The 23582-nt window shown below is 32.4% G+C and overlaps 3 protein-coding genes and 2 pseudogenes across 4 annotated transcripts; all 5 read left to right on the plus strand.

The window, feature by feature from the left end:
• The first annotated feature begins 2862 nt into the window (after positions 1–2862).
• Positions 2863–4912, plus strand: LOC104725508 (transcription factor bHLH145). 2 transcript variants are annotated; one of them, XR_015572854.1, is made up of 3 exons: positions 2863–3244; positions 3355–3488; positions 3601–4912. XR_015572854.1 is itself a non-coding variant. In XM_087475962.1 (2 exons), exon 2 carries the CDS (start codon positions 3620–3622, stop codon positions 4565–4567), a length of 948 nt encoding a protein of 315 aa, XP_087332088.1. In that variant the 5' UTR covers positions 3352–3488; positions 3601–3619; the 3' UTR covers positions 4568–4912. The 2 variants fall into 2 exon arrangements, 1 of the variants encoding a protein (XP_087332088.1); XM_087475962.1 differs by lacking the exon at positions 2863–3244 and having other exon boundaries at positions 3352–3488.
• Positions 4913–7338: 2426 nt separating this feature from the next.
• On the plus strand, positions 7339–9811 carry LOC104725510 (putative protein S-acyltransferase 9). Its single transcript, XM_087475963.1, has 5 exons — positions 7339–7686; positions 8076–8261; positions 8362–8661; positions 8739–8972; positions 9060–9811. The coding sequence occupies exons 1-5, from the start codon at positions 7648–7650 to the stop codon at positions 9546–9548; spliced, it is 1248 nt and encodes a 415-aa protein (XP_087332089.1). The 5' UTR covers positions 7339–7647; the 3' UTR covers positions 9549–9811.
• Positions 9812–10456: 645 nt separating this feature from the next.
• LOC104725512 (importin subunit alpha-1-like) lies at positions 10457–13122 on the plus strand (annotated as a pseudogene).
• A 197-nt stretch (positions 13123–13319) lies between these two features.
• Positions 13320–14601, plus strand: LOC104725513 (uncharacterized). The gene is made up of 2 exons (XM_010444181.3): positions 13320–13595; positions 14032–14601. Exons 1-2 carry the CDS (start codon positions 13410–13412, stop codon positions 14407–14409), a joined length of 564 nt encoding a protein of 187 aa, XP_010442483.1. The 5' UTR covers positions 13320–13409; the 3' UTR covers positions 14410–14601.
• Positions 14602–15697: 1096 nt separating this feature from the next.
• LOC104728752 (uncharacterized) lies at positions 15698–16744 on the plus strand (annotated as a pseudogene).
• The last annotated feature ends 6838 nt before the right edge of the window (positions 16745–23582 follow it).

Consider the following 23582-nt stretch of genomic DNA (forward strand, 5'->3'; position numbering starts at 1 on the left):
GTCAGTATGTGTTCCATGATGCTATGAACTTGACCAAGTCCCGAAATCCACTATGTATTGTTCTATTTGGAGTAAAATGAAAAATGGACCCAACCATGTCTATATTTTCTTATTTTTGATACGTATAGAACCATGTATCTATATTCTATAGTTATACATATACTTATACCGTTATACGTATGGGATACATTATAAAACTGAATTGACTTGAGTACCGAGGAATGGAACTTTAGAGTGGTGGTTAAGTGTATGTATTGGTTGCTTTTAAATTGCTTGAAGCGTGGATGATTTTGTTGGAGAATCCACGTACCAAATGGCTCCAATCCATGGTCTGTTGTCCCCACCAAAACCTTCACTATTCTTCTTGATCGTTCAATATTATATATGTATTATCCTCTTCAAATAAAGCATCACATATATAACTCATGGTGCTCTTCTTCTTTTTTCATCTTTTATGTATCTTAATATCTCATGTTCCTTGTTACATCAACCATAACAAAATTAAAAGGTCTAAACAACACAAAAGTTCGAAAATATGGGTTAGAATATATATATAATTTCAAAAGAAATAATTGAACAGTACGTCTCCTCAACAGTTGAGGCTCAACTACAACTCTAGAATCGTATACTTAATTATATAAACCCACTTAATTGCTTTATCTAAGAGTTAAAGAATTTCAGCTCAGCACCCATGCGTGTCTTCCTTCACTTAGAAGGAAATTAAATTTAAATATATTCTAAAAAAACTATTACAAAAAAAAAGGTCATGACTCATTCTTGAAGACTTGAAGTCATGTTATTGTTATGTAACATTTATTTTTTAATAGAGATTTGGATTATGAATATATATATATGACCATATAGCCTTTAGGTAGAAGATGGTGTAAGCACGACCGTGCTGGCTGACCATGTAACTAGATAGATGCCTAGCTAGATGGTGTAACTTGTAAGCACTCATGTCCAACATGTGATTACATGATCTTGATATTAAGTCAGTTCTGTGTTTTCTAATATGTTTGTAATTTGTATGTGTTTTGACCTTAATGTACAAGTTTTAAAATACGTGCGTATGTGACTATGTGAGTATTTTCTTTAACCACGCAAAATAAGGCAAAGATAAAAAATGGTGGACCTGCGATATGATTGCTTAAAGACATATAGAAACGGTGGAGGGTTTGTTTTGGGGCCCTGCACACCATTAAAGTCAGTAAGGGATTAAGTGTATCTACTTTTAATTTTAATCCTAATTTATACTATACGGATTACTTATATTATCCTAATGGTTGCTGTATAATCTTATAATACAATAGCGTGGTCAATATAAAATGGCACTGTGCTTGTATGATTGTGGGCAACAGGATCTCACTTATCTGTACATGAGAGATTTGGTTCAGGTTACTAAATCATGGGTCGTCTACACCTATCAATGTAATTTAAGATTTCTTTTCTTATCAAATAAAAACAAATTCGGGTATAATTATTAGTAGCAAGTGCCATTTTTCTGACAAGGAGAACATGTCTATTTCTTTTGAGGATTAATAAGTTTAGATAATTTTGACACCAAATTTTTATATGATAAATAATCTACCATGCATTAGGTCATTGACTTAGCTTATACAGTAGTATGGCTGATGGTTGATACTGAATAGTGAATACACATCTACCTATTTTGTTCAAAATAAAAAATATTGTGAATTGGTAATATGTGAATAAACATCGAGTTGATGATCTCAATAGTAAATTATTCAATACTCCCAATAACTCACATCATTACAAAATCCATCCTATTTTACTAAGTACAATAGCTATATTTCTTCCCCTTGGTAGACTTTTGGAGATCCATATGAAAATAGACCAACCAAAACGGGAAGACAAAACATATTGTGAAACCCAAAGAAGATGGAAATGGAGGGTGCAAAAAGGTACTAAAAAAAAGTGAAAGAACAAATGATTTGGGGGTTTGAACGGTCAAGCCATTGCAAACGAGTATTGAGGAATGAATGATTGGATCTTCCTCTTCTTTCACATTGGATACTATCTTTCACCACCGTTTCTTTCTTACCGTGGACGGAACCAACAAAGCAACAAAGACAAAAGTGAGTCTTTATATAATTTTAAACATGCTTTGACCACAAATGGCTAGATAACTCGTTCTTTGAATTACATATGCTAAATAGTTAGTCTTCAAAATGAAATAAATTGAACGATTAAAACATCTAATTAAATGATTTTTACTAAAGGTTAGATTTTAACCGCGAGCCTATATTTTTTAATTATTAATAATTTAGGTTGTATATTATGTTTGTTTATGACATGTGAACAAATTTATATCAAAATTTGTTTTTGTGGAACAATATTACGTTACCAAAAATAAGAGATAGAATTCAATGTATTTCTTTTTCTTCAAAAAAGTTACGAAGAAAATATTATATTTTAGAGATCTATATTAATGTTGTTTAGGGAGATGCTGTATTAATGTTGTGTCATTTATCTATATTAATGTTGAGTCATTTATTTAAGGAGATAGTGTATATATTTTAAGGAAAAATCAGTTTATATATGTTGATTTTAGCAAACTTATTGATTTTATATAGAGATTTTAACAAGCATGTATATATGGTGTGAATTCTTTTGGTATATTTTGTCGATTGACCATATTTTAATTTGTAAGGATTAACGTTGTTGTCAAAATAAAAAAAAAAGGGATTAACGTTGTGTCATTTGAAAAAAGAAAAAAAACATTTAAACCAAAAAAAAAACTGAAAACGAATAAAAATTTACAAAGCTTATTGGATTTGGTAAACACTGTGGCATCACTACACCTACACTTTAAACGCACGCACGCATCCGTGTTATTATGATATACAAGGTCAGTTTTGTCATTTATTTTCATTATTATATAATCTTCCTCGTCGCTCACTTCTCTTCGCCATTCATTACTGAGATCTTACAGACACAGAATATGTTTTTTTTTTTTGAGTAATGGGGTCGTCTTTTTTCTTCACAGTGCCTTGCTTCATCCGCCAAATAATTTGAGTTTTTCGTTTGCCTTATTTCTTGCTTTGTGTTTTTTGGATACTCTGTTTTGGGAGATTAACGGAAGGAACCAGTTGGTGAGAAAGTAGTTATGGTTTGTCAATCAGCCGGACAGACAAGATTTCGGACACTCAAACACGAACACGGTATCGCAGGAAACATCGTAGTTAGAGTCATTGCATGCTTTCAACCTCTCCAAGATTGCCAGGTTCTTGTTTGAATCAGTTTCTTGTTAATTATTACAAACAGTCTCTGAATGCAATACATTTTTTTTTTCTTCTTTTTATTGATTCTGTTTTGGCTTTGATGCTGTTGCAGGCTGAATATTTTCGTCAGTTGTTGAAGCCCGTCACGTAGAGTGGCTCTCTTCTATATCTGTCATTGTTATTCTAAGTCTTCTGTTCGTGCTGTGTTCTCGAGGGAAGGGGAACAAAGCTTATTCGTTTTAATTGGTAAGTTGAAGACTTGGCACACATTATCTTTAAGTTTCTTTCTTTGGGCGTCCCATTCTTGATTAGATAGCTGATTGGTTTGAGTTAATGTCCTCTGTTTTTTTTGGGACAGTTGATTTGTTTAGTGTTGGATGGGACAAGAACGTGGTTTGTGGTTTCCTACTCAGCGTTTGAGTTCATCGTCTTCCATAGCTTTGTCTCAACTTGGGAAGCAAGACTTGAACTTAATATCTAAAACCTGCGGCGACACCACCGACATGTTTTCTACTCGCGGATCCTATTTTAACGGGTCATATGGTTGGGTTAATTGGTCATCCCACCTTCAGCAGCAGTTCTTGCCTCCTCAAAATCAATGTATGAAGCAGGTACCTCTTAACGTAGATAGTGTTATTCCTAAAGCTGAAGGCCAATGTAGTCAGAAGAGGTTTCTAGTGTTTCATCAGTCAGGCGACCAAACAACTCTGCTGCTAACTTCGGATATCCGGAAATCTTTTGAGGCCCTGAAACAACCTGCCTGTCCTGATATGAAGGAAGAAATCAAAATAACCAACAAAGATTTGTTTGTTTGTCAAGGAATGCAAGGAAACAGCGAACCGGATTTGAAGGAGGACACGGAAGAACTAAATGCATTGCTTTATTCCGAAGACGAGAGTGACTATTGTTCTGAAGAAGATGAGGTTACAAGCCCAAGCACTCTAGTATCATCAGCCCATAGGGACCAAGAAGAAACATTCAATGTTGAAAGCTATGAACAATCATTACATGCTAAAAAGAGAAAGATACTCGAGAGCTCAGCACCTTTTCTTGAAACCTCGAGTGAGAAAATGCTTGACAATGAATCGAGCTGCGGTAGTTGTGAAGACACACGGATTAGTTTTCTGAAACGTTCCAAGCTGTCTATCAACAAGATAGGAGAAGAGAAGATATTTGAGACGGTAAGCCTTTTGCGCAGTATAGTCCCCGGGGAGGAATTGGTGGACCCGATCTTAGTCATCGATAGGGCTATTGATTACCTCAAGTCATTGAAGATGGAAGCCGAGAATCGAGGACATGAGACTCTTTGTTTGCAGGATATCTAAGAAAACAGCAATGGGCAAGTAGACTTTGTTATCTAAACAAAGTAGTAGACATATTGAACAAGTGGTACTCTTGTCAAGATACAAAGGGATCAGCTTGCTGCTCGTTGGAAGATAAACCAAACATTGTCGTGGTGTTGCAAGAACGAAAATTGACTATTGTGTTGATGATTAAGCTTGGATTGTCGTTTAGCTGTTTGTTGTATCATGTAATATTAATTGCTTCTTTTTTTTTTTCTATATTATTTTGTTGATATGGATTTATTATTGTTCAACGTATGAGAGTGGTGGTGAGTCTAGAAAGTTTATACTCTATCCATTTTAATATAGTTGTCGTTCCATGCCTAATTTTTAGTTTTATCAAGTTGTCGTTTTTATTTTCCAAGAGTTGTCGTTTTTAGACTAAAGTATTTTGTGTAAAAACTATGTAAACTATAAGTCTATAACCCGTCTTATAATATGATTTGCAAGAATTTAAACTTTTTTTTAGCAATTTTAAAGTATTTAGAATATTTAAAATTTGGATATTATTTTTTTAAAAATTAATTAAAGTATGTTTTTTGGATACTAGTTTAAAGTATGATTATATTACAAATAATAACATAAAATTTTGATATTTATTTAAATGATAAGAGTTTAATTATGTAAATTTACAAAAAAAGGTTATTTTGTAAAATGTACTTTCGAATCTATACTAAATAAAAGTAGAAGTTATAAGCTCCTAAAAGCGTCCATATAGGATTTCAAACAACCAATAGAAATTTGACATATCACGTATTAACATTTTATACAATTTTCAGAATTTTCTATATTAAGAATTATTTTAAACAACCTATCATAATTTGACATGTCATTCATTAACATTTTTTAAATTTCTAAAATTTTTTAGAAAAAGGAAAATTTTAAATTTATGGAAATCAAAGAACTAAGCACAATATCCCACATCGGCTAGAAATTTGTTAGACAATGGTTCAGAACCAGTATAAATAAGATTAATATGCTTCCAACAACGAATGAGCAGGAAAGCTTGATTTATCAGACGTCCAAGTTTAAAAGTTTTATTTGGGTTGATCTGGTTTTTTATTTGATCAAATTAAAACTTTAAATAGTTTCAAAAATATATTATAATATTTAAAAAATTTAAAAGTTTAAATATTATAAATATTGAAACTTTTAAAAGTTCTTAGCTTTTAAAAAGTTTTTAAATATTATAAGTTTTAAATTTTAAAAGTTTAAAATATTATAAATATTGAAAATTTTAAAAGATTCAAATTTTATATTTCGAAACTTTTTAAAAGTTTAAAATATTATAAATATTGATGCAAAACATAAATTATCTTATTTATTTATATTTGTGCTTTTTATTTCTTATGAGTCGTAAAACATATTTTTGTGTATGATTTTAGCGATGAGTTGATATTCTTTCATTAATTTTTATTTTTGGGTATAAGGAAGAAGGATTGACATCGCAAGACCTTAATTTGATGTTTGAGTCAAATTTTGAGATTTAAAGAAGAAAGATGGACGACAAACACACATGTTTTATTAGCTATACATAGGCATGACCAGAGTTACGGTTGTCACGGTTAAGGTTTATTAACCATCGGTTATGGTTATAAATTTTTATAACCTTAACCAGAACCGTTTAACAAACGGTAAATTGGTTACGTTTAAAAACGGTTACGGTTCAAGCGGTTACTGTTATATACGGTTACAGTTATTTGATAATATGATATGGTTGATATTATTTGATGATATAAATAATTGATATTATTTATTTATAATTACTATGTTCTTATAGTGTACTCATATTTCTATATATCATATGATTCATATTAAATAAATAATTATTAGTATATTTTATTATGTTTTTAAAATATTAAACCAAGTAAGGATTTTGGTTTGAGAAGTTTCTAAACGCGTGGATCTAAAACCAAATAAGTATATGGATAAAATTGTCAATAATTGAGTGCATTTGTTGACTATGCTGGTAATCATGAATTTTACAAATTTTATGAGAAAAGAAATGATTTTGTTCTTGGAGTTTGATGGGTTAACAAGTTGTGTGGTAGTCTAAAAAAAAGGTTTTTAGTGGAAGAATGTGAAGAAGTTGACGAGGAAGAAGAAGAAAAAGAGTATAACGAAGAACCAAACAGTAATGGTTAAGATGACAATTAATACAAAATATGACAATGAAAATGACAAGAAAGAATATAAAGAATAAGGAAACATTGAATAAAAAACACGAAAACAAAGGTGGTAGCGATCAATTAAATATGAAAACGAGTTAAATTCATGATTATAAAATTGTTTTGTCATCAGTTTGATTTGCCTCGCCTGGACGTCAAGTTAAATTTATGATTTTTTTATCAGATTGATTTTATAACATAACTGATTTTTATATTTTTAAAAATAGTGTATCTGAAATTTAATTTTTTTCGTTAGTACTAATTTTAATTTTTTTTATGAGATAATATTTTATTACCATAATCAATCATATATAATTTTTATCAAAATATATCAAATAAACCTACACGCAACGCAATTAATAAGAGAGGATGTTGAATAACCATATTCATTGTTTACAAATTACAAATTAATCTGGGTTTCCACCTAGCCAAACCAGACCAAACACCGGTTCAACGCGAATTCGGCGGCGATTCTTGGTCCGGAGCGGTCTGACTAAAACTGGTGCGGATCAGTTTAATAAAAAACATGGGGGAATAAAGACAATTTTAAGTTAAGTTAAAACAGTACTAATGTAATGACGACGTAATTAAAAAAGAATTAGATAAAGGGAACAAAACCGTAATGTTCGTCTTGGGAGACACAACAATCATCCGGAAACACGAAACGCCTTTTGTTTGTCTGTGTGAGAGAAAGAGAGATAGAGAGAGAAGAGATCACACACACACACACACACACACACACACACACACACACACACACACAAAACTACACACACATAATGTTCTGCAAATTAGGTTTTGGTTCCCTCTAATTCTGATGAAATGAATAGGCGCAGCAGGATCCTCCAATTCGTGTAGCGAGGATTCTCTTCTGATCCCGTTCGCTGATTTCTCATGGCCAGACGGGTCTTCGAAGCCTGGAAGGGAAGCAATGTAAGGTTCTTCTTGATTTTACTCTTTTTTTTTTTTTTTTTTCAAGAAATCTATTTAGGTTTTTTATTAAAGGCCACATTTTTATGAGTTCACTAAGGCATGTTAAGTTTTCTAATTAGATTACGTTAGAGAGCTTATGAGAGATCCTGGTGGCTTTAATGTTTTGATTGCCTTTTGTTAATTTCAAATATTTTTATCAGCTTTTGGTAACATAATGTAACTCATTTGCTATATCATTGCCTCTTAAGTGAGATTAAATGTCTTATTTCGTTAGATTCTCTTTGGTTTTATGGCTAATGTTACCCCACATTTTTACGACATTGATGATTGATAAGCTTTCTCTTCTCAATGATCAAACCTACATTCTCCATTTATTGCTCTTTTTGCAGAAGTTTTTATTTGGTGGGAGATTGATATTTGGGCCAGATGTTTGGTCTCTTCCTTTTACCATACTGCTCATTGTTACTCCAGTTTGTTTCTTCTCTGTATTTGTTGCAACACATCTTCGCCAAGAGCTCTTACCAAACAACGCTGGACATGCCTTCTTAGTGGCAGGAGTTCTCCTTACTGTCTTTGTAAGTCTTCCTCCAATGCCCTTTTGATATTTGGTTACTTGGGCTGGTTTAGTGTGTTCTTCCTTCATTTATGCTATAAATCACAAATTTTTTTTGATAGGTACTGATCCTTCTCTTCATCACTTCTGCGCGGGATCCCGGAATCGTTCCAAGAAATATGCATCCGCCAGAGGAAGAGATATGCTATGATACAACTATATCAAGTGATGGAAGACAAACACCCACTGTTCAAATTCCTAGGACCAAGGAAGTCATGGTTTATGGTGTTCCTGTTAGAGTTAAATATTGCGATACCTGCATGCTTTACCGGCCTCCTCGTTGCTCCCATTGTTCCATTTGCAACAACTGCGTTGAGCGTTTTGATCATCATTGCCCTTGGGTTGGCCAATGCATTGGAGTGGTAAGCTTATTCACAATCATATTAAACTAGGAAGATATGCAGATACATATTGACATTTGTGTGTGTGTTGTGGGCAGAGAAACTATAGGTACTTCTTTATGTTTGTTTCCTCTGCAACTCTTCTCTGCATCTACCTTTTTTCGATGTCTGCTTTATACGTCAAAGTTATGATGGATAACCATCAAGGCACTGTGTGGAGGGCAATGAGAGAATCACCCTGGGCGGTATTGCTGATGATATATTGCTTTATATCTCTGTGGTTTGTTGGAGGGCTTACTGGTTTTCACTTGTACCTCATTACCACAAACCAGGTTAGTTTTGATCTGCTCTGAGTATTCATTCATTCAGTAGTAAGTTGTGTCTCATCTGATATACCTTCACATTGCAATTTTTAACAGACGACCTATGAGAATTTCCGGTACAGATCAGACAATAGAATCAACGTTTATAACCGTGGCTGTTCAAACAATTTTTTTGAGATATTTTGCTCAAAAGGTAAACCGTCGAGGAATGACTTCAGAGCGTTCGTCAAAGAAGAATCACCGAGGAATATTAGATTGGCTACGACATGGGAACGAGCAGAAGAAGCAGATGAAGAAAACAGGGAGGAACGGCGTCAGAAGGTGGAAGATGAGCTAGACATCGATGAAGATATTATGAACCTACAGCAACGTTCTAATGTAGAACATGGAAGTGATTCAGGGCATCAGAAAATCGATATTGACATTATGAGAGTCGAGTCTAGTGAGAGAGCACCGACGATTCGATCAGAAGCTAGGCATGGTAACTGGGGAGCAAGAAGCAGCAACGCACAGGAAGATATAGTTGATGTGTCTTCTTCAGTCAGGGAAAGTAGAAGCTATGCAGCTGCAGAGGAGGGACGATGAAGTATGGTAGTAAAAAGTGAACAGGGTAATTCTTTTGGAGCTTTCTTACTCTTTCTTACTAAGTTATATTGTTTTCAATGTTTTTTTCATTATTTTATTGGTTTGGTTTGGTTTGGGAGTTGTGGACAACACACTATGGTGGGGGTATCTGTGAATAAGCTTAGTGTAAAAGTTTGGGTAGAGGTCAAAATTAAGTGCTTAATTTTACAACTTGTTTGAATGTTTTGCAGTGATAATTTCTAATGACTTTTAGGTTACTCTTATCTATTGCCTTCAAATAGACAGAACCACGTTTCTTTTTTAAAAATCTATTGCCTTTAAATAGCGGTTTTTTAAAATGTTTGACATCCTTCATTTTAAAAATCTCTCTTTCTCTCTAATAACAACACTCCTTTGGAACAAATTTGGTTTTTGGCATGAGATTTTCAAAACCGCTAATTACCAGGTTCTGATTCCTTTATTGATCTCTGTTTTCGAATCATGAAAATAAGAGCTGGAGAGATGATCGTCGAACAGAACAAAATTAGTGTTATTGATAACAAGACTTGTGCTTATGATTGTGGTGCAACCAAAACCCATCATTGGCGTTGGCGGTTGTAAGGTTAGAATATCGCATGAACCCTAATTTCACTCCGATTTGGGGGATATCGTCTGATCCGCGGTTTCATTAAGCCGGAGTTAAACCCAAAACTAAATTGATTTGGATTTAACCGGCTTTAAATCCAAATTCAATCACACCAAACCGGTTTTCTGCTAACAATGTTTGTTTAAAATCTTGCTCTGCTCGTTTGCAAAAGTTCTCTGCCTCTTTCACTCCTCAGTTGAGATTTCTAGGATTTCTCTTCAAGTTTCGTTAACTGTTTTGAAGAGGTGGACGTCGCTAGAACCCAAGCTTCATCCATAACACCATGTTCTCAGAAGTTACGTGTTTCCTCGATGGGTTTTTCTCAAGTGATCCTTCAAGACAGCTTGAATCCGCTGCCAAGATCAACAAGTTTCTCTTAAAGAGTAAAACTTTCTTTTACTTTTCTTGCAAAGATTCGTCATTTATCATAAAACTCGAATGCCAGGAATAGGGCCTCTTGATACTTAACATCTAACATCTAATACGATCTGGAGTTATAGGTCGTTTTGTTCACTTTCGTGGCGTGGAAGATTTCTCTATGCTTCATGTTAGAAGATTTCCCCTAATCAAATATTTGATATTCATGATCATCAGTGTAATCATTGATTCCCATTGTATTCAATGATCTTTTCTAGTATCAGGCAGCTTGCGGTTTAACAAACATTGCTGTTACTAAACCGGATCTGGTAGTTTCTCACAATGCTGTTCCAAGCTTAGTCAAGCTTATTGTGATAGAATGAAGATACAAAACTTTATTGATTCTGTAAACGTTGTACAAGAACACGCCTAGAGCATCATATTCTCTAGTTCGTCTTCCTCAAATCCTCACGCAGGAGAAAGTCATACAACAAATTACATAAATGTTCTAAGATGAATAAAAGAAGACTTTATACTCGTTCTGCAAACAAGTTAGTTGCAGATATTATTCTTCACTCGAAATTATCATTTTCTCCCTTATCCAAATAATATCTCAACTGTCTTCACACGTGCCAATCCCATGTGACTTCTTCTTACGCACGTACACACGGTGAAGCTTATCATATTGCTTCAAATAGATATTATGTCCGTGAGCAGGTAAGCATTTGTACCTTTGTATATAGTTCGATATAATTATGCTTTGTCACATATATGAGTTTTGACATTATTCTTGCAGGCTATAGGGGCACTGGGTAATGTTTCTGCTCATTCAGTACACCGTAACTATGTTCTTAACTGTGGGGCATTTTGCCACTGTTGAATCAGCTTTCCAAAGATACTACTTCACTTCTCGACGCTCAGAGTTGCCACTCTGACTTTGTGTCACTTGTATCGTGGCAAGCCTTGGCTTACCTTCGAACAGGTCTTTCTTACTTATCTATTTATCTCTTTCTCTCCTCTGTTTGTATCCGTCCACTACTTCTAACATATGAATGCATTGAATAACAGGTGAATTATGCACTAGAACTACATCTTTATTCATATGATGAGAAAGTCTTGGGAAATGTTTGCTCGGTGATTCGGTTTCTGTGTGATGGTTCAGAAGATGGAATCCGGGGTGTGACCGAGGCTGGTTTTGTCCCAAAAGTAGTTGAAGATCTCCAGTTAATTAGTACGTGTCAGAATATATTTAACCCTTTTGTGACATGTTTGGATACTCAAGGCTGACAAACTTTTTTCTTTTGCAGACGCCCTTCCCAATCTGTGCTTATTCCTGTACTGCATATCATTGGCACTATTGTTAGTAAATATAGTCACCAGATCCAAGTATGTAATTAATATTTTATTTATTTTGTCCAATCTTCTGGAGTTATCGTTTATCAAATTGATAGAATGTTTATATCACTACACCACCTATTAGTAGAGAGGACTCAGTGCTTGCTTTGTTATATGTTCCTTGGTTTACAATGTTGTGATTAGATTTTGTAACCAAACAACGAAGTGCTCTGAATAAACCTCTTTGAACTTATTCTTCAGTGTGTGATCAACTGTGGTGTTTTACCCCTTCTTTCCCACTTGTTTACTCAAAACTATGACAAAAACATATAGGAATACACTTTCTTGACGATTTCAAGAATCACTGCAGACTTAAGAGAACAAATTCAGGTGAGAAGTTATTTGTTGCTTTATCATGTGCATCAGTTTTTGATTGTTGTAGTTGCATAACATATACGAAATTTTACCTTTCTGTTGTTGCTATCACTAATTGTTTCCTATTTGTGTTTCTCTTCCCTTGGTGATAACAGTCAGTTATTGATGCAAATTTGATTCCAAGGTTAGTCAATCTGGCTCAAAATACGGAATTGGACATGAAGAAAGAAGCTGTATGGGCAATTTCAAATATGGCCTCAGGTGCTTCTCATGATCAAATCAAGTATGTCGTCCTTCTCTTCTCTCTCTCTTTTGTAGTTTTCTTTTCTAATTGATTATCAATTCACTATCTGCATTGGTGTGATTCAGATACTTGGTGGAGCTTGGCTGCATAGAACCTTTATATGTGATCTCCTGGTATGTCAAGATCCAAGTATCTGTCTGAATGGATTGGAAAACATTTTGAAGGTTGGAGAGGCAGAGAGAAACATAGGAGACGTGAACCATTACTCTCAGCAGATTGAAGATGAGGAAGGGCGAGAAAAGATTGAGAACCTGCAATACCACGAAAGCAATGAAATCTACGAGAAGGCTTTGAAAGTTTCTAGAGACATACTGGGGTGTATAGGATAATGAGAAGACACAACAACAAAATCCCAGGTAATGGATCTGGTCTATTTCTTGGCGACATTTTGGTCTCTAGGACATCACTGGTTCCGTCGATTGAAAGTAACATAGTCGATAGAGGAGCTTTGGCTCCATTGTTGTAATTTATAAAGGATTCATGGAGTCTACACTTGTGTTTCGTTTCGTATTGATTTTTAATGACTTGTAGGATACTCTTACTTATTTGCCTTAAATTAGACGAACCACAGTTTTTCATTCTAAATAAAGAAAGACGACAAGACTCAATTTGTAAAGTCTCTTGACCAAAGTTTTAGAAACCATCCACACCGACCTATTTATAGAGATATATCTTCCAAAGTGAAAACAAAATAAAGCTAAAATTTGAGTAAAAATTGACACATCCTTAAAATAGATGCCGATGTTATTATATATATGACACAAAAGGGATAAAATCACAAGCCAACAAAAGCTAAAACCAAAAATCTGATTCCCAATACTTAAGAGGTCGAGAGAAATAAAACCTTTTTCCGGTGACTGACGAAATGGCTTCTTATTCCGGTTGTTTATTCGTCGTTACTTTGGTAGTTCTTTCACAATTTCTCTTAGCCCCAGCTTCGGCCTTGCTCAACAGAGAATACATCGATGCCAATTGCCAACGAGTCAAAGACAAACCATTCTGCATCCAAACATTAACCACCTATCCTCCTGCTTCTTCTGCCACCGGCCTGGTACTAACCATCTAACCACATAACCTATTCAATCATAATTCTAAAACTCAAACACTTTCTATATAGGTTTTGATGGTTTATTTGCTTATGCGTCTGTGGTAACGCCATTTCAAAAAAAAAATTACAAACTTCCATTAAGTAATCATTATTAAGATCATACAAAATTTATTTTATAACAATATAAAATCTATCTCTTGTTTATTCATTTCAACTCTTTTGAATTCAATCCCCTTGAACATCTTTTAAAATATCATTATTTGTTCATAGCAATTAGCAAACTCAATGACGAAATTGTGTTAAACACTTTACAATATCCTTTAAAACAACAGCAAAACAAAAAAATATATTTTGATACAACTTTTGTTTTAAAGAATTTTTCTAAGTGTTCAAAAATGTCACTACAACTTTAATATTACTTATGTTTTTAAAATTATAGTTGCCACTGGCGGAGGCCGTAATCGGTCTTGCAATAACCCATTGCGAGAAGACAGCTGTTTTCGCAGCTGAGGCGGCCAAAATGGATGCTACGTTAAAGACGCAGTTCAACGAGTCCCACGACGCGTATGTTGGTATTTTGGCGTCTCTAAAGAGTGCAAAACTAGAACTCACTGATTCACCAGACACTGCCAACTACGACGTCATGGTTTCTGGCGATGAAATAATGCGTGTGAAGGGTTTGGTCGAAAAAAACACCGACCCGTCTTCAAAGACGCTCATGGAGATGACATTGCAGATGGAGAAGCTTCTTGATCTGGCTGCTGGAGCCACCGATGCTGTTGACGATGACGATGAGAACTTACATCGTCGTGCTTGAAGTTTGAACTAAGTTACGTTGGGTTTTTATTTTTCGGTTTTTTTGATTGACTTTTGTTAAAAAATTAAAGCATGCATGGCTTCAAAGGACCTGAAACTATTATGTCCCTGATAATTGAATCTTAGGATAATCTCAAACTGATGTGATAATGTCTAAGCAATTAAATTTATACATGCAAGCGTTAATACCGTAGTTGGCCTATTTTTATACATGCATTCGTTTCCTTTTTGCGTATTTCTTACGTATAGCGCTTTACAATGTTTATTATTTGTGTCCTAAATTTTTTTTTATGTGTCCTCATTTTATTATGTTGCCTTCAAATTCAATGATTAATCGAGGATAGAAATGTTTTATCAAGACATAAATTATCTACCAAGTCATATAAAACAGTATAAAAACATATATAACTACAGGATATAGTTAAACCAATATCATTTAAACAGAGGGTAATATACATATCATACATATAACTATATAAGAACGTTGCCAAGTTATTTTTTTTATATATATATATTATATATATATATATATATACAAAAGGCAAAATGTTCTTTATTATATATAATAAAATATCAAAATACAGTATTGTAGGCAGGAGATAAAGTTGAAAAGATAAAATTTTTAGCTAAATAAAATAGAAAAATAAAGTAACTATTAAAAAACAGAACATTAATTTTTGGTTGATAAAATAAACTTTCTAAGCAATTAATAATGATGAACTCTAAGAAAATGATGAACTCTTGAAAATAATTGAGGGGATAGCACACAAATCCGTTTGGGGGGATAAATAAGTTTAGGCCAGAATTTTGTCAAAATTTCCTGTAACTTTCTCTATAAAACAATTTTTGTTAAAAAAAACAAGTGGCTTCTTGTGCATGCATCCATAGTTATAAAAATAAAGTGGCCAGTGTTTTTTATGTCATGTGTAGTGTTTGTCAATAATTCTTTTCAAAAAGGGTACAATCGTCCATCTCCACCTTACATATGCCATTGATCTAATATTAGGTCATTTTATGGTCATGCACCAAATTCTCCGAAAAAGGAGATAATAATAAGAAGATTAACCAATTAGTGTGACCCATCTGTATTTTGAAGTTCTATATAGAGAATGAAAGAAAACCAGAAAGTCTAAGAGAAAGTGAATGTGAACTAAATCTTAAACATTGACCAATCTTGAAGCAAATGGGCAAAAGGTGTAATGTATCTATTATGCGTGCAAGTATTATATAAACCAGACAACAATTGTTGATACATTAGTCATTACCACAATCTAGATATTAACGAAGGGATGGCTTCTTCTTCTTCCTACTGTTTTGGCCTCCGTTCTCTTGCAGTTGTGTTACTATTTCTCTTAGTCTCTCCTACTGTTAGGGGTAGGCCTGTAACCTAATAAAAGGCCCAGCCCATGAGAAGGCCCAAATAAATTTTTAAGAAGAAAAGGGGTATTTTGGTCTTTGTAATGGACGAACCGACACAGTTCCCTATAAAAGCGGACGCACGACGTTCGCAAAAAAGGGCTTATTTTCACCCGTAAAAGGTTTAAAGAAAGGGACCCGAAGACTCGTCCACTTTAACTCGTCCGTTCTAAACTCGTTCATTATTTGCTAACTCGTCTAAGTTTTATTGTAACCCGTATTTTGTGCTTCGACACCAATTAATAGAAGAAAACTTCGACCATCCTTTTACCGAACTAGACATCAACAGCCGGCCACAAAATACATCGACGCCATATGCCGACGTACCACCAACAAAGCCTTTTGCGTCAAAACTTTGAACGCATATCATTTTAAAACTAATCGATATATCTATCACTTGTTAAAAATTTGTAATTGCAAGTATGTCCATGTATCAATCTCAATCAGTATATTATTCGAATCTGTAGTTCCAAGCGGCTGAGGCCACGCTCAGCCTCACCATGTCTTATGCCCGTAAGTCTGCGAAAAGCGGCAAAGGAGAATCCAAAAATTGAAGAAGCAGTTTGCGGCGAGTCAAGATGCCTTTGCGACCATTATCACGTCTCAAGAGCGCTGCCTTGGGACTCAAGGAATCGCCAGATACTGCAAACTATGACGTCATGGTTTGTACCGACAGTACAAGGATAGTGAAGAATTTGGTAGGTAAAAATACTGACAAGGCATCTAAGACTATCCTGATGATGACATTGCGGATGGAGAAGCTTCTTGCTATTGCCGTTGGAGCCACAGTAGCTGTTGGCTGGTGAAGACCCCCATAAATTTACTTGGTATTTTTCGAAGTAAAACTTATAATAAAATAGTTAAAATGTGCTTGTATTTTTAGAAGTAAAACTTATAAAAATAGTTAAAATGTGCTTATTGACCCCCATAATTTTTGTTTTCCCGAAATAGATTTCAGTCATTTGAGAAAAAATTATCTCTGTAAACATAATGGCTACCTCCGCCACTACATACGGTCGTCCGATTTGGCAAATTGGTTTACTTGTCGAAATCTGAAATGAAAAGAGATGTTCTTTATATACTAAAAAAGCACGTTAATTTGTCAAATTATATGACAAACTAACCTCCCTTAAAAGGAAATTAAACACTAAATATAGTTTTTTTATAACAAAAACAGGTTAAGCTATATATATAGTTGATTGTTTTAAGTTTGTGTAGCTTGTTTGTTCGGCGAAAATATAAAGAAAAAAACGTGAATTTATAATGTTACATCTAGAGGTGCTAGTATAGGTTTGAGTTCCCTAGAAAAATACTTAGGTTTAAAGGAGAACTTTGTATTCACCCATTCATCTTTCAGCCAATCAAAATCTTATATCTAATATTTTTTTAAATAATACATCAAAATTAAATTAAAAAATGAAAAAAAAATAAAAAAACAAATTATGTATACATTTTTATTTAAGTTAAGTTAACTATTGGCTTGATTTAGATTTTACAGTTAAACGAAGTTATATATCCGAGTTGGGTTTATAAATGAGAATTAGGGTTTAGAATTTACAATTAAAACAAAATTATATGTCGGTTTTGGTTTACAAATGAGGTGATTAGGGTTTAGATTTTACAATGAAAACGAAATTATATGTCAGGTTTGATTTTACAAATGAGGTGGTTAGGGTTTAGATTTGTGACAACCCGTCCCGCGGACCCCACTAGCCTCACTACTAGCCATGGCCAGCTTGGAGTCCATTGGGGCGGCTAGCAGTGAGGCTAGTGGGGTCCACGGGACGGGTTGTCACATAAAAATCAATTTTTATATGACAACCCGTCTCGCGAACCCCACTAGCCTACTGCTAGCTGCCCCAACGGATCCCAAGCTGGCCCTGCAGGGCATCGATCCTAACCCCTTACCGTGGACATCCAAATCCACCAGTAGGTTATTGGTGCGCCAGACGTTCCTCGAACCCTGGTCCCCACCCTTTAACAACTTTCCCACAGGACAAGCTGTCACCAGTTGATTTGAACAAAATTATATGCCAATTTGGGTTTACAAATAAAATGGTTAGGATTTAAATTTTACAATTAAAACAAAATTATATGTCGGTTTGAGTTTACAAATGAGGTGTTTAGCGTTTAGATTTAACAATTAAAACGAAATTATAAATAGGTTTGGGTTTATGAAATAACGGTTTGAGTTTTTTATTTTACAATAATATATACACATTTTGATTATTTATTTTATAAGGGGGGGAATACATAGGTTCATCCCTAAATTTATTGATAGAATATATTATAAACCCTAAGGGTTAACCCAAGTATTGTCAAGTTCCCGAGTCCCGACTTTTGAGATAGGAAAAATTAAATAGAATAACAATCAATGTGCTCTTTAATTTTTATTGATAGAATATTATTCTGCTTTCTTTCAAAAACATTTTGTGACTTTGGTATAACAAATACAATTAATTTTACATGTTTATGGTAGTGAATTATAAATGAGAAATATAATAAAAAATGTATACCTAGAAACATCATAGCATTCTATTATTGAATTATTTGTATGATACATTTTATTTGATGCTTAGAATTTTATGAGTTGGTCAAATAATGTCAATTTTTAATGTTCGAATCATAATACATTCAATATATATATATATATACATATATATATATATTTTAATTTTACTAGGATTTAATCCGTGGTACACCACAAAATAATAACTTATTTATTTTTATATATAATTTTATATTTTAAAATGAATGAGTTTATTTTATTTATACAGATGTTACAATGTTAGTAAATATTTTGGTGTATTTGCAATAAGGAGTTGTATTTTTTTTTTTTTTTTAATTTAGATAGGTTGGATTTGACCTTGTAAAATCTATAAATAATGGAAATCAGATTTACTAAAATAATCTATGAATACAATACATTTATATTTGTAAATATATTTATAATTGTAAGACTTGATACAACTCATAACTGAATATATGTGAGTTAAATTTAAAACAAATATAATTATTAGTATTTTAAAAATAAAATGTAGTAATTGTAAACTCCAAAAGTATATATTAGAATTTATAATGAATAAAACATATCTATTTAGTAACTACCAAACAGTAATAGTTATCATCAAGTATCAAAATTTTAATTATAAACTTTTTTATTCACATACAGTAAAGAGATAAGTACTTAAGTTGAACGTTTGCTTTATAGGTGAAGCTTAATGAACAGGACAATCAATGGAAGTAGCTAATTACTCGTCATCAAGCTATGATGACAAATGTAAGAAACCAACTCATATAAAGTTATTTATAGTTCTTTGTATCCCTTGATGAAATAGCTTAGACTTTAGGGAGTTTTATTTTGTGATAAGAGAATATAATGGGATCAAGAACTCTAATCATTAAACTGGTAATCCGTAGAACATATATAGTTTTAAAAAAAAGTTAAACAAAAATATTGTAGTTTGGTTGGTAATAAAAGCTCTGACTTGTTCTCTTGTAGAACATTTACTTGGCAATATGATACCTACAATTATAAATAAACATGTTATAATATGATATGTAAAGGGGCTTCATAACAAATCATTACTTATTTACATATACAATTTCACCACTATATATAGAATAAACGTACGTACCTTTATTAGAAGAACAATATGTTGCATGTCATTCTTCTTACTTCTCAAAAATTCTGAGACATCTCTTTCAAAACTACATTAGTTGTTTGCCTTCAAATTTTTCATTCTTTCAATAAAATGTAATCGAGTTAGTGATTTAGGAGGTGCTGTGAATGAAGACTATATATATAGAGTTTTGAGGTTAATAGTAGAGTTTTTTTTATAGTGAGTAGAATAAAATTTGAAGAGAAAATGAAATCTTTTAAAATATCTTCAAATCTACTATTTCGGAAACAGTTAAGTAGAATTTAGAAATTAACTATGGAAATTGCTAATAAACTGCTATTGTGTTTATGAGCGTGAGAGTATTATATAGAAATTTCCAATTGCAATTATAAATCTAAATTGTATCTTATTATATAAAGCTTGGTTTTCAAAGTTAGTAACTCACTAGATCATGACAAGTGTTAGTTTTAACGATCAGAGATCAAAGTTAAAAACTCACCAGATCGTTACATGTGTCAGTTTTAATAAGATATAATTTAGATCCAAGTTAGTAACTTATCAGACATCAATTTTAACGATCAGAAATCACATATCAAAATTAGTAAACTCATCAGATCGTGATACATGTCAATTTTAACGATCTGAAATCACAGTTTTGAAGCTTGGTAAAACGATGCATGAGATCATTGCAATCTTATTATATTAAAAAAACTTTATTAATCCTAAAAGGAAAAGGATTGTAAATACACCCCTCTATATAATCAAAGAGATGATGACATATTTTTCACCAACCAAAATAATTTCGACTAGCTTTGTTTTTCTTGGTAAAATTTACTTCTTTGTTTTTTATTAACCATTTGTTTGACACATCATTGTTATTGAACAAGTCTCGAAGACAATTTGTTTGTTGTATAATAGAAACAAATATATAAAAAGATTCCTACATAGTACCATGTGTTTTCATCATCGTTTCTTTGAATTTTGTTTTGTTTCTCAATTTCATAATGAATACTATGCAATCTTTGACTTTTAAGTGTTAACAAAGTTTTTTATGCATAATAACTAAGGTTTTTGGGATTAACAAATTTCGAACGGTGTTATTATTATTTATATTAATTTGCAGGACATGTAGTATAAAAAAGATGAATACACAAATACAAGATAACAACAAAGATTATATAACACTAGATCAACTAAACAGAAAGCGTTCTTATTATCGAACGATAGTACGTCTTACAAAAAAGTGGGAAGCAAGAAATTTTTTAACAAACAATGAGCTCATGATTTTCTCATAAAATAGAAAAGGGATTAAAGAAAATATACAGAAAATTATTAATTCTAAAAAAAATATAAATACTCACTTCTATATAAACATATATCGTCTCATACTATTCATCTAACAAAATAATTTAATCAAAAATATTGCTTTCAACTTTATTTTATTGGTCAAAATTTTTTAATGGGAAGACAAATTTTCCTTATTTTTTTTAAACCAAAATATACTCCTACTTTCTACTTTTTCAGTTTGGAATAGGTAAGATTAATATGTTGACCCAAAAATAGAAGATTAATATATGCATTTTCTTTTTCTAATACTATATTTTAAAATTTATTATAGTAGTTTAGATTGTTTTATTTAATTTATATTTTCGTTTTTGAATTATTTGAGATTCATATATTACCGTGCTTATAATTTTCCATTATTTCATTAATTATGTCAAATTAATTTTCTTCTAATTTCTCAACCTTGATTGGTTGGTCATAGACCTTTTTTTGTGCAAACATAATTATTACCATTCGTTCAATCTCAAAAAGAGATAAAGAAGAGAAAGTCATCAACCTAATGGTTGGATAAAATAGGCTAATCAAACACAAGCCTACAACAAACATACATAGATTGGAAAAACATAAATCATAGTTGATAGATCCATAGGATTTTGAAGACAGAGGCTACATCGTGGTGTGTCAAAGAAACTTCTATGCATACATTGGGAAATTTAATATTAGTTAATATCCAAAGATTTTGTGACGTTGGAAAAGGGTCTTTAGTTTCATTAGTTGCTGGAGCAAGCCACTTTGAGATAGCTAAAAGACATGAACATGTTCTCTCCACACAGGAGGAGGATAGAGCCGAGATTCTCTCTATGGTTGAGGAGGTTGGACGCAAGGTAATCTTCCTAGGGAGGAAGGTGAGAGAGGTTGGACGCAAGATTATCTAATCCGCTGTATATTATTTAAATTTGAGAGATTCCAACATCCCTAAAGATAGCTTTGAAGTTTTAATGGCTTAAAACTTTTATGGGTAGATTTTTTTTTGGAAAAATCCAAATGTATAGATGTTGTTAAGATTTTATGGCAATAAATGTAACAAATGTTGGTCGATTAAAGAAAGTTTAGTAATTGTGTTTCTACGAAATGTTAATTTAGGAAAATCGTTAGGGGTTAATGTTGTAAATAAAATATATTAAATAAGCAATACTTGAAGGACATAACCCAAAATGTATTTCAAAAATAATAATATAGATGGTCATCTACAAATTTTCTCAAAAAAAAGTTAATGATAAATACAAAATTGATTTTTTTTTTTTTTTTTTAAAGAAACAAAGTAAGTAAGTGGAAACCTTGGCCAATATTGATTTTAAACCAGGTGTTTAAGGGGGTAGTATATCTCATATCTATGTAAAGTATTAATTTACAAATCAAAATTATAACCAACTAATGAATAGTACATTTAATAATAAGATTGACCAGAGATTGTTTTAAATTATTTTAGTTTTTAGACAGGGAATGAAATCTATAAATTTGGAAACTAAATCAATTTATTGGCCAATTTTGATACAGATTGGTAAGACATTACTTATCTTATATGCCTCCAAAGTAGACTAAGTAGTATATAACCATAACCACAATTGACGAATGAGACAATACCAAAATCTGAATTTTAAAGAAGGGATGATGGCTTCTTCCTCATTCTTTTTTAGCTCCGTGTCTCTGGCTGTTATGTTACCATGTCTCTTACTCTCTGTTTCGGCCACAAGTTACATTGACACCATATGCAATAAAGCCAAGGGGGACAAAGCCTTCTGCGTCAAAACCTTGAGTGCATACCCACCCGCGGCCTCCGCCACCAGCACGGTACTAATATATATATATTTTTTCAATATTACCAATATATAACTTTGTTACTTACCAAAGGTTCTAGTTTTCGGTCCCTTACATTTTCCTAAAAAATCTTTTGCGATACATTTTTTCTTATTTATCAAATAAAGTTTGGAAATTATGGGTTTAGTTTGAATATATACATGGTTTTTTCATATAAGTGTATTGAAAATCCTAAAGGTTTTTTCCACAGTATTGTTATTGCAAGTACTATGTTTATGTCTCGTAACTCAATCATAGACACCTATTTGTTTATTATTTTGATGTGTAGTTCCAAGCGGCTGTGGCCACGCTTAGCTTAGGAGCGTCTTAAGTCGACTAAACCCACATATAATGGATCATGAAACACATATTTAATCGTATTTTTTTTTCAACCATTGGGTCATAATTTACCGGCCCATTAGCCAAATTCCTACATTCGTAGGAATCGGGACACGATCCCTAGTGTGATGGTGCCTTCTACAATTGGACTTACCACTAGTCACTGCACTAATGTCACTTCACATTTAATCGTACTTTTATCTTTACTCTAAAGTTTGCATGATAAATGTTGTATAAAATTTTAGATACCTTTACTATAAAATGTACATACTCTTAATAACATGTAAACAACAACAAAATAAATTCACAATATTTACTTTTAATATATAAAAGATAAACATACAAAAAAATTGATTGTAGCAAAACAATATATTTGATTTGAGGGTATGTTTGCAAAGGGTATAGAATAAGAGTATTTTTGCAAATACCTTTATATTACATCTTGAAAATAATTATCAATCATTTTTATTTAAATATTAGTTTAGCTTTAAAAATAAAAATAACTAATTCTAAGAATGAATTCATTAGAGATATATAAAATATTAAGATATTGAATCTAATATGTTTTTAATCATGAAAAACTATTAATTTATTTAATATAAGTTTTTTTTAAAAGAAAAAAAATTATAATACTTTTTATAGTCAACACCGGAGT

The sequence above is a fragment of the Camelina sativa genome, chromosome 11 (assembly GCF_030686135.1).
Source record: "Camelina sativa cultivar CO46 ecotype springtype chromosome 11, ASM3068613v1".
Lineage (NCBI taxonomy): Eukaryota > Viridiplantae > Streptophyta > Magnoliopsida > Brassicales > Brassicaceae > Camelina > Camelina sativa.